Source organism: Microtus ochrogaster, unplaced genomic scaffold (genome assembly GCF_000317375.1).
Source record: "Microtus ochrogaster isolate Prairie Vole_2 unplaced genomic scaffold, MicOch1.0 UNK47, whole genome shotgun sequence".
Taxonomy (NCBI): domain Eukaryota; kingdom Metazoa; phylum Chordata; class Mammalia; order Rodentia; family Cricetidae; genus Microtus; species Microtus ochrogaster.
The window spans coordinates 2,608,831-2,620,835 of record NW_004949145.1 but is presented as its reverse complement, the minus strand read 5'-3'; the positions used below and the strand labels follow the sequence as shown (position 1 = coordinate 2,620,835).

The window sequence follows — 12,005 nt, the reverse complement described above, 5'->3', positions numbered from 1 at the left end:
AAAGACTTAAAGTTCTTGTCAAATAGATCTTTCACTTCCTTGGTCAGAGTTACCCCAAGATATTTTATGCTATTTGTGGCTATCATGAAAGGTGATGCTTCTCTGATTTCCCTCTCTGCTTCTTTATCCTTTGTGTATAGGAGAGCAACTGATTTTTTGGAGTTGATCTTGTATCCTGGCACGTTACTAAAGGTGTTTATCAGCTGTAGGAGTTCTTTGGTAGAGTTTTTGGGGTCACTTATGTACACCCTTATATCATCTGCAAATAACAAAAGTTTGACTTCTTCCTTTCCAATACGAATCCCCTTGATCCCCTTATGTTGTCTTATTGCTATTGCTAGAACTTCAAGCACTGTATTGAAGAGGTATGGAGAGAGTGGACATCCTTGTCGTGTTTCTGATTTTAGTGGGATGGCTTTGAGTTTTTGTCCCTTTAATGTTGGCTGTCGGCTTGCTGTAAAGAAGGTCCTGGATATTGCAGAAACTTTTCAAGTCTTAAACTGTTTCCATGACCTGTTTGATTGCTTTTTGGTTTCCTAGGGTATCTTTGAGGGATTTTTTTTTATTTCTTCAAACTTTTTGTTATTCTTCTCATCCATTTCTTTAAGGTAGTTTCTCACATCCCATTTAAGGGACTCTATCACTTTTATAATGTTACGTTTAAAGTCTATTTCTTGTACGTCTTCTGGATTAGGTTGTTCAAGTCTTCCTGTTGTATGTTCGCTGGATTCTGGTGTTATCATGTTGCTTTTCAGATTGTTGAAGGAATTCTTGAATTGGCACTTGCCCATCTCTTCCTTCAAATGCCCTCCAGAACGGATCTTCTGGTACAGGATCTGGGCCACTTGCTGGCCAGGGACTTCGCAGACAAAAGTGTGTGCTTGCTGGGTGCAGGCTCAGTGGGACAAAGAAACTCCTGCAGCAGTTGCCCTCACCACTTTGTCCCCATACCCTCAGCCCCAAAGCAGGCTGAGTAGTTGGGGGATCCTATGATCCCGCAGATGGAAAAGAATACTTGAGGGGCAAGCTGAGCTCCCTTTCTTGGGGGGGGGGTCTGGCTGGCCACTGGTTCAGCACATCGAGGGTGATGTTTCTTTGATTTCTTTCTCGGTTTCTTTATCATTTGTATATAGGACAGTTACTGATTTTTTTCAGCTGATATTGTATCCTCCCACATTACTGAAGGTATTTATTAGCTGTAGGAATTCCTTAGTAGAGTTTTTGGGGTCTCTTATGTATACTATCATATCATCTGCAAATAACATAAGTTTTATTTCTTCCTTTCTAATTTTAATCCCCATGACCTCCTTTTGTTGTCTTATTGATCTAGCCAGAACTTCAAGAACCATGCTGAATAGATATGTAGAGAGTCCGGAGTCTTGTCTTGTTCCTGATTTTAGTGGAATTACTTTGGGTTTCTCTCAATTTAATTTGAGGTTGATTGTTGGCTTGCTGTATATTGATTTTATTATGTTTAGATATGTTGATTGTTTCCCTGATCTCTCTAAGACCTTTATCATGAAGGGGTGTTAGATTTTGTCAAATGCTTTTTCAGCATCTAATGAGATGATCAAATGGTATTTATCTTTCAGTTTGTTTATATGATGGATTACACTGGTAGATTTTCATATGTTGAACCATCCCTACACCTTTGGGATGAAGCCGACTTCATCATGTTGGATGATTTTTTTTGAGGTTTTCTTGGATTCGGTTTTCCAGTATTTTATTGAGTATTTTTGCATCTATGTTTATGAGTGAGATTGGTCTAATTCTCTTTCTTGGTTGAGTCTTTGTGTGGTTTTAATATCAGGTTAACTGTAGCCTCATAAAAAGAGTTTGGCATTGCTCCTTCTGTTTCTATTATGTGGAACAGTTTGAGGAGTATAGATATTAGCTCTTCTTTGATATTCTGGTAGAATTCTTTACTGAAACCATTGGGCCCTGGGCTTTTGTTTTTTGTTTTTTTTTTTTTTTTTTTTGGTTGGGAGGCTTTTGATGATTGCTTCTATTTCCATGCAGGTTTAGGTCTATTTAAATTATCTACTTGGTCTTGATTTAATTTTGGAATGTGGTACCTATCCAGAAAATTGTCCAATTTTTTTAACATTTTGCAATTTTGTGGAGTACAGGTTGATGTAGTATGATCTAATAGTTCTCTGAATTTCCTCAGTGTCTGTTGTTATGTCCCTTTTTCTTTTCTGATTTTGTTAATTTGGATGTTCTCTCTCTGTCTTTTGATTATTTTGATTAAGGGTTTGTCTACCTTGTTGATTTTCTCAAAGATTCAACCCATTGTTTCATTGATTCTTTGTATTGTTTTATTGATTTCAGTCCTCAATTTGGTTATTTCCTATCTTCTACTCCTCCTGGGTGAGTCTGTTTTATTTGTTCTAGAGCATCCAGATGTGCTGTTAAGTCACTAATGTGAGCTTTCTCCATTTTCTTTATGTGGGCACTTAGTGCTATGAACTTTCCTCTTAGCACTACTTTCATAGTGTCCCATAGGTTTGGGTATGTTGTGTCTTCATTTTTGTTAAATTCTAAGAAGTCTTTAATTTTTTCTTTATTTCTTCCTTGACCCAGGGGTGGTTCAATATAGCACTGTTTAATTTTTGTGAGTTTGTGGGCTCTCTGAAGTTAGTGTTGCTGTTGAATTCTAATTTTAAACCATGGTGATCCAAAAAGATACAAGGGGTTACTCCAGTTTTTTTTGTATCTGTGGAGGTTTACTTTGTTTCCAAGTATGTGATCAATTTTAAAGAAGGTTCTATGAGGTGCTGAGAAGAATGTGTATTCTTTTGTGTTTGTGTGGAATGTTCTGTAGATATGTTAAGTCCATTTAATTCATGACATCTGTTAGTTCTTTTATTTCTCTTGTAAGTTTCTGTCTGGTTGACCTGTCCATTAAGGACAGTTGGCTTGAAAGGTGTTTAAGTCTCCTACTATTAATATGTGTGGTTTGATGTCGATTTCAGCTTTAGTAATGTTTCTTTTACATATGTGAGTTTTTCTTATATTTGAGTCATAGATGTTCAGGATTGAGACTTTATCTTGATGGATTGTTCCTGCTATGACTATAAAGTATTCTTCTCCATCCCTTTTGGTTGATTTTAATTTGAAATCTATTTTGTTAGATGTTAGGATAGCTACATATGCTTGTTTCTTAAGTCCATTTGATTGGAAAATCTTTTCCCAACCCTTTACTCTGTCTGAGGTATTGTTTGTCTTTGAGGTTGAGGTGTGTTTCCTGTAAATAGCAGAAGGATGGATCCTGTTTTCATATCCATTCTCTTAGCCTGTGTCTTTTTATAGGCAAATTGAGTCTATTGATATTAAGAGATATTAATGACCAGTGATTATTAGTTCCTGTTATTTTTCAGTGGTAGTAGTCATGTGTTTCCCTTCTTTGGGACTTTATGGTGGAGGGTTATCTGTTTTTGTGGGTGAAGTTACCTTCCTTGGGTTGGGCTTTTCCTTCTAGTACTTTCTGTAGGTCTGGATTTGTGGATAGGTATTGTTTAAATCTGGTTTTGTCATGGAATATCTTGTTTTCCCCATAAATGGTGATTAAAAGCTGTGCTGGGTATAGTAGTCTGGGCTTGCATCCATGGTCTATAATTTCTGCAACAGGATCTTCTGGCTTTCATAGTTTCCATTGAGAAGCTGGGTGTAATTCTGATAGGTCTACCTTTACATGTAATTGACCATTTTTTATTTGCACATTTTAATATTCTTTCTTTATTTTGCATGTTTTGCATTTTTATTTTTATATGGTGAGAAGCCTTTTTTATCTATTTTGTGTTTTGTAAGTTTCTTGTACCTTCATAGGGATATCCTTCTTTAGATTAGGAAAGTTTTCTTTTATGATTTCATTGAATATATTTTCTGTGCCTTTGAGCTGGAGTTTTTCTCCTTCTACCCCTATTATTCTTAGTATAGGTCTTTTTATGGTGTCCCAGAGTTCCAAGATGTTTTGTGTTGAGAATTTACTCAATTTAATGTTTTCTTTTACTGATGAATCTATATCCTCTATAGTATCTTCAACATCTGAGATTCTCTCTTCCATCTTTTGTATTCTGTTGTTTATGCTTGCCTCTATAGTTCCCATTCATTTTTCCAGATTTTTTATATCCAAAATTCCCTTGCTTTATGTTTTCTTTATTGTCCTTATTTCATTCTTCAAGTTTTGAACAGTTTGCTTCACCTGTTTGGTTGTTTTTTCTTGGTTTTCTTGGGTTTCTTTGAGAGATTTATTAATTTCTTCCAATTTTTGTTTGTCTTTTCCTCCATTTCTTTAAGGGAGTTTTTTATTTCCTCTTTAAAGGTCTCAATGATCTTCATAAAGTTATGTTTAAAATCGTTTTATTCTACTTCTTGGTTAGGATGATCAAGTCTTCCTGTTGTATGACCACTGGGTTCTGGTGTTACCATGTTGCTTTTTAGGTTGTTGGATGAATTCTTGCATTGGTGCCTGTCCATCTCTTCCTTCAATTGATGCTGGCAGTATCTTTGTGTCTTGGTCCAATCCTTGCAGTGGCTGTTTGTGTCTTGGGAACTGTTCTTAGTCTTCTCTGTACTGTCACTGTCTGTGTCTCAGGGAGCCACTGAGGTCTCTCTCGGCCCTCTCTCTTGGCCTTCTCCCTTGATCTTCTCTCCTGGTTCACTCTCTTGGTCCACTCTGTGTAGTCACAGCCTGTGCTTCAGAGCTTGTCTCTTGGTCCTCTCTCTCAGTCATCTTTGTGTAGTTGCAGCTTGTGTTTCAGCATTCCTCCAAGGTTGCGGGGTGGGGCCATTTTGGAAGGTTTAGAGGCCACGTGAGACTTGGAGCTTTCAGGGTCCAATAGATGGGATGGAGGATTTGGAACAGCCTACCTGAAGGAAACGCTCCTGCTGGCTGGCTAGAAAAGCAGAGGCAGGTGAGGGAGGGGCCCAGGTTTTGCCCCAGTATGGAGGGCCTAGAGAGTGAGATGTCCTTCCAGGTGGCTGTCACTCACCTCTTGGTCCTCTGTGTGTAGTACCAGGCTGTGTTTCAGAGTTCCACTGAGGTTGCAGGGGATGGGGGATAGGAAAGTTTGGGGTCACGGTGAGACTTATAGCTTGCAGGGTCCAATAAATGGGATGGGAGTACGGGAGCAGCCTTCATGCAGGAAACTCTCTTGCTGGCTGGCTAGAAAAGCTGAGGCAGGTGGGGGAGAAGCCCAGGTTTTGCCCCTGTATGGAGGGCCTAAAGAGTGGAGTGTCCTGCCTAGTGGCTGAACACTCACCTCTTGGTCCTCTCGGTGTAGTAGCAGGCTGTATTTCAGAGTCCCGCTCACTGAAAACTCTTTATGCCTCACTCTGACACTGCTTATCTTGACTGGAAGTCAGGCGGTGTGTCTAATCATAGCAACTTTCTGCAGGGTTAAACTTCGGGGTCAGCTTTCTCTCCTGGCATCAAAAGCGTCTTAGGTCATGATCTCTGAACAAAGTGTGCCGGGGTATGTCTAAGAACTGATGGACAGGAGAATCAAAGCTGGGCAAGAAGAGGTTGGCACACAATGAAGTTTCATCAGAAAATGTAGCCACACACGGCTCTCAAATTTAACCTCGCCTGAAAAACACCTAGAGGCCTTTTATTTATTTTTTTATTTATTTATTTATTTATTTATTTATTTATTAAGGATTTCTGCCTCCTCCCCACCACCGCCTCCCATTTCCCTCCCCCTCCCCCGATCAAGTCCCCCTCCCTCATCAGCTCGAAGAGCAATCAGGGTTCCCTGACCTGTGGGAAGTCCAAGGACCTCCCACCTCCATCCAGGTCTAGTAAGGTGAGCATCCAAACTGCCTAGGCTCCCCCAAAGCCAGTACATGCAGTAGGATCAAAAACCCATTGCCATTGTTCTTGAGTTCTCCGTAGTCCTCATTGTCCGTTATGTTCAGCAAGTCCAGTTTTATCCCATGCTTTTTCAGACCCAGGCCAGCTGGCCTTGGTGAGTTCCCGATAGAACATCCCCATTGTCTCAGTGTATGGGTGTACCCCTCGCGGTCCTGAGTTCCTTGCTTGTGCTCCCTCTCCTTCTGGACCTGATTTGGACCTTGAGATTTCTGTCCAGTGCTCCAATGTGGGTCTCTGTCTCTGTCTCCTTTCATTGCCTGATGAAGGTTAATATTCAGGAGGATGCCTATATGTTTGTCTTTGGATTCACCTTCTTATTTAGCTTCTCTAGGATCGCGAATTATAAGCTCAATGTCCTTTATTTATGGCTAGAAACCAAATATGAGTGAGTACATCCCATGTTCCCCTAGAGGCCTTTTAAAACACAGATAGCTCTCACATACATGCTCATGGGAGCATTGGTCACAACAGCCAAAAGGTGGCTAGTTAGATGACTCATGAATAATAGAGCTTGCTGTTCAAGTATGAGAAGCTCAATTCAATCGCCAAATCCACGTAAAAAGTCAGGTATGTCTGCATCACCAGAACTGGGCAGGGAACAACACCTGATTGCTGGGGCTTGAGAGCCACCAGCCTAGCTGTGGGTTTAGTGAGACCCTGTCTCAAAGCAATAAGATGAAGGATAGAGCAGAGCACCCACCTCCAGCCTCCACATATGAGCTTACAGGTACACACACTTATATACACACAGGAGCATACACAACACATAGCACACACAATCACACAGAGAAAAAATAGATTAAATAAGTAACTAAATAAACCAATAGCTAAGAAGGAAACAATAACACCAGTGTCTCTTGGTGAATAAATGGATGAACGAAATGTGCTATATTCATACCATAGAATATTACTTTACCTTTCAAAGGAAGAAAATTCTGGAACACTCTATGACGTGGCTGAACCCCAAGGACATTACATAAATGGAGACAAGCCAGTCACAGGAGGACAAAAACTGTCTGATTGCACTTAACCAAGTTACCTGGAATGATTGAGTTCATAGAGACAAAAAAATATATATAGAAAGGTGATTGCCAGATCTTGGGAAGCCAGAAAGGGGTTGTTTAAAATAGTTGAAAAGTTTCTTGTTTTGAGAAGAAAAAGTTCTTGAGGCAAAGGATACTAATAGCAGTGTCATATGGGACTGACCGAGTACATACACTAGACCACTGACCAACAAATCTGCCTGTCTCTACCTGTCCATCAGTGGGATCACAGGCATGCACCACCATGCCTGGATTTCTATGTAGATGCTGGAGATCAAACCCAGATCCAAGGATCAAACTCAGGTCTTTATCAACTGAGTTACTTCCCCAGCTCTCTCCCCCCAACCTCCCAAAAAGATTTCTTTAGGCCAGTATATAGCCCAGGAGGCCTCATCCCTACACACAGAACTAAAGGCAACTAAGGAATGCTGTCAGCAGGAAACAGTCTTATCTAGCAAAGAGCGTACCAATCGGTTAGCCCATACCCAATGGTCAACTCTGAAAACATACCAACAAATAAACAAGTAACCGTATACAGACTAAACAAGTTGTAGTCACATATTTAGGAACATGTATAATCATATACATACATATATTTGTGTATACATATATGTATATGACAACAGTTAATGAAAAAAAGGCTACCACAAATTTGAAAGAGAGCAAGGGAGGGGTATACAGGAGGTTTAGGAGAGAGAATGGGGGAGAGGAAATGGTGTAATTATACTATAATCTCAAAAATTAACAATTTTTAAAGCATAAAAGGCTATCCTATCCCTGGGTTTCTAATACAATGGTTCTGGATAGGGGTAGAGCACCTTCAGGCTTCTGGTGGTGTTAGTGGTTTTGGTCCTGAGAGCCAAACTCAAAGCCAAGGGAAGAGAGAGATGCAGAAACTAGGCCTTAGTCCCAAAAGATAATGGCTCAATCTGTGACAACCACAAGTTTAGGAAGCAGAATGAGCACGATTCCAAAGAGCTATACATGGTCATAGGGAAAGGAAAGCAGTGGATTGAGGAATTGCCGTAAGATAATGCACTGTATATACCATCCCTGCTTCCCCCCACAGGTCTGTATGACACGCCCAACCTCTGGGTTCATCCAGGACCTGAAGTAACCTTGGGAGAGAATGTGACCTTCTTCTGTCATCTGGATTCTGGGACAAGCAAATTCTTTCTGCTCAAGGAGGGAAGATCCAACCATATCCAGCACAGACTTGGAACCATCAAAGCAGAGTTTCCCATGGGCCCTATGACCAGAGCCCACAGAGGGACATACAGATGTTTTGGCTCTTACAATGACTATGTGTGGTCTTTCCCCAGTAAACCTGTGACACTACTCATCCCAGGTAAGGACACTCTCACCTGTGTCTTACCCAGCCCTAGGGGATGCCCTTGACAGAGATTTAAAAGGTAACAAAGAGTTCTTTGCTATTTAGAGATACAGCTGGCCAATCGGGAACCCCAGAGGGGCAGAGAAAGGTGAAGGAATAAAGGATATAGGAGGAGACATAAAATTCTCACTTTTTAAAATTGTTTTCCATTTCTAGGAGATGTTGATAACACCAGCCTTGCACCCACAGACCCTACTTCTCTTGGTGAGTCACTTCCATATTCACCAGAAAAGAGCTGGAGAATTAGCTATTGGTAAAGCACTTAGTCTGAGAACCCAAGTTGGATTTACAGCACCCATGTAAAATCCAGGCATGGTACCCTACATCTGTAATACTGATGCTATGGAGGGGTGAATCAGTGTCAAGCCAGTCTAGTTGAATCGGTGATTTCAAGGTTTATTGAAAGACCCTGTCTCAAAAACTAAGATGGAGAGGATTTGAAAAAGATATCCAATGTTGACCTCTGGCCTACTCTCTCTCTCTCACACACACACAACATGGGAAAGATCGAACTTTTCTAATGACACTAAATTGAGGTATTTACTCATAACATCCATTTAATGTACATCACCCAACTAGCAGCTGCTACAGAGTCAGTCAGCCAAACATCCTTACCTTTGTGAAACTTATATTGTAGCAATAGGAAGCAAACCAAAAGACAAGTCAGAAAAAAATAAATAAATGTGTTCTCTAGCACATAAAGAGGGAAGCAGTGATATAGGAAAAGATAATGCATGAAATTGATCGGGGAGGAAGGCAACAATATGAAAGATGGTTTCCCAGAGTGGGAAGCATCTGAGATAAAAGCCACAGGGAAACTACTTGGAGGTACAAAGGAAGAGAGATGCATAACCATGTGGAAGATGATACAGAACTCCAGTGAGGCACTGGGGTCAAAAACAGTTGTGTGGGCTAGTTTCATCTCAGTTTTTAAATTTGTATTAACTCTTTGAGAATTTCATGTGATGTTTTGATCATACTCAACTCCTACCAGATTCAACCCCTCACTACCCAACTTTTCTACCTTCACTTTTTTTAAAACTCATAAATATCTTGTGTGTGTAGCCTTCCACAAAAGTATGGTCAGTCTACCAGGGGACAATAACTCTAAAGAAACTTACTCTTCCCTTGCTTAGCAGCTATCAAATGCTAATGGATCCCCCTTCCGGGGGTGAGACTTCACACCTATCTCCTCTTTCCATGTTGGGATTTGGTCTAGCTTGAGCTTGCACAGGCCATATAAATGCTAACATAATACCATGAGTTTGTATGTGCATCTGCCCTATGTGATCAGAAGACACTATTTCCTTGTAATCATCCACTACCTATGGCTCTTACAGTCTTTCCACCCCCTCTTCCACAATAATCCCTAATCCTTGGGAGAAGGGATGTGACAAAGCTCATTTAGGGCTGAGAATTCCACAGTCTCTCTTATTCCCTACTCCTTGAGCAACTACAGGTCTCTATTTTAGTTACCTTCTTCTCTGGTGGAAAATTCATTTCTGTTGCTGTGATAAGACACCCTGGTTAAAAGCAACTCTGAAAAAAAAAAAGGTCATCTCTGAGAGAAAGTCACTGCAAGAACTCAGGCAGCTAGTTGCATTACATCCACAACAAAGCACAGAAAGAAACAAATACCTCCATGCTACCTGTTTCTGCTTTCAGCCAGCGTTCGCCTATCCTATGTCACTCATACAACCCTGCCCAGGAAATGGTGATGTCCACAATAGACTGGGTCTTCACACATTGATTATTAATAAAAGCAATACCACAGAGACATGCCCACAGGCCAACCTGATCTAGATAAATCCTCACTTCTTTTCAGACAGTTCTAGATTGTGGCAAATTGACATTTAAAACAGAGCATCATAGGAGTGATGATGGGGAAGGGGTGGAGCTTACTTCAGATGGTGAAAAAAATGTCATGTGTGAATTTGTCTTCATTTGAAAAGGAGATTATATTGAATGAATGATGAAAATGAGGCTTCCCCAGAGTTTCTGTCTAGCATGACCATACATTAGTACTCTGTGTGAACCCATACTTAAGTACATCCATTCCTTTACTAGTCTACTCTATTTCCAGATGAAGCTCTGAGGACTTGGGTTTCTAGGTGGGAACCAACATTGCAAAGCCATGAGATGCCATGGAGCCTATACAGAAAAAGAAATGTTTCAAAGGAAGGATCCAACACCGTTGTTCATTCATCCCTTCTTCTTTTCCTTATCCTCAGATTATTGGGAGTACAACCTTTCATCAGAAGAAGAATCAGGATTACAGAAGGGTAAGTGAACATCTAGAAGCATAGATTCTGAAGAAAGGCACAGGGAAAAGCAGGAATGTCAAAGAAGAAGAGGGAGGATGGGGTAGGTGTAGCCTCTGTCAACAGTGACCCTGTCTTCTGACTCCAGACTTTGCCTTCTGGGATCATACAGCCCAAAATCTCATTCGGATTGGTCTGGCATGCATAGTCCTGATGACTCTAGTATGGCTTTTGGTTGAAGACTGGCTCAGCAGGAAGAGGGATAAAGAGGGGGCGAACAGATCACCAAGTTGGGAGTACAAAAGAAGATGGAGAGTCCAACATTCCCTTGAAGAGGAACAAAGGAATGCAATTTCTTTGCGGGAACTGAAGGCAACTCCTGGACCTGGGGCCCTATGAGCTCTATGCTGCCCCCTGGAGGAAGGAAGACATCATTACAGGAATGAGGGGGTAGTGTCACCCAGTCTGGCAAAACATCCTAAAGGGGCATGGTGAGATGAAATGTCTAAGATTCTACGATAGACAAATTCTCTGTCTCTATTAAGCTTTAAGTTTAAAGTTTATTTACTGCAAGCTATACTTTTAAACACTCTGGTTTTTCCTAGAAAAAAAAAAAAACTACCTTCCAAAAAAAAAAAAAAAAAAAAACATGTTGGCCGTAGGAATATTTCCTTACTACTTTTGTCTTTAGCATTTTTTTCTAATTTTATTTATTTATTTTATGTGTTCGAGTATATTTGTGCATGTATGTTTGTGCATCATGTATGTAGCTAGTGTCAGATCCCTAGGGACTGGAGTTACAGATGTCTGTGAGCTGCCCTGTGGGTGCCGGGAATGGAACACAAGTCCTTTGGAAGAGCAACAAGTGTCCTGAACAACCAAGCTATTGCAGCATATTTGTTTGCCACACATATATGTATATACATTTATGTTCCTAAATACATAAGCTTTTTGTGGGGTCCAATGATTGAACACAGATTGTTAGACATATACAGCAAGTGTTTTTAACCTACTGAGCCTTCGCCTTGCTAATCTATCATTATTTCTTTCTTCTTTCCTTTGTCTGCAAGAATTTCATTCAAAATAAGTACTGAACAACAAACCAATAAGTAAACATATACTGTCCTAGCTAGAATTATGTCAACTTGATACAAGTTAGGGTCATTCTGAAAGCGGGAACCTCAGTTGAGAAAATGTTCCCACAATATTGGCTTGTAGGAAAACCTACAGTGCAATTTTTGGATGATAAGAGATGTAGAGGGCCCAGCCCACTGTGGGCAGTGTCATTCCTAGACTGGCAGTCCTGGGTTCTGTAAAAAAGCAGGCTGAAAAAAAATGAGAAAAAAGACAATAAGTACCAGCCCTCCCTGGCCTCTGCATCAGCTCCTGCCTTCGGGTTCCTGTATTGATTTATCTCAGTGATGATCTGTGGT

General features: G+C 40.6%; 1 protein-coding gene across 1 annotated transcript in view; it reads left to right on the top strand.

The window, feature by feature from the left end:
• LOC101995422 (natural cytotoxicity triggering receptor 1) overlaps positions 1-10,971 on the top strand; it is a 20,915-nt gene extending 9,944 nt beyond the window's left edge. The window contains exons 4-7 of the mRNA XM_013354548.1: positions 7,988-8,266; positions 8,468-8,515; positions 10,543-10,593; positions 10,721-10,971. Of these exons, the coding sequence (XP_013210002.1) occupies positions 7,988-8,266; positions 8,468-8,515; positions 10,543-10,593; positions 10,721-10,971 (629 nt within the window). The remainder of the gene's footprint in view (positions 1-7,987; positions 8,267-8,467; positions 8,516-10,542; positions 10,594-10,720) is intronic.
• The last annotated feature ends 1,034 nt before the right edge of the window (positions 10,972-12,005 follow it).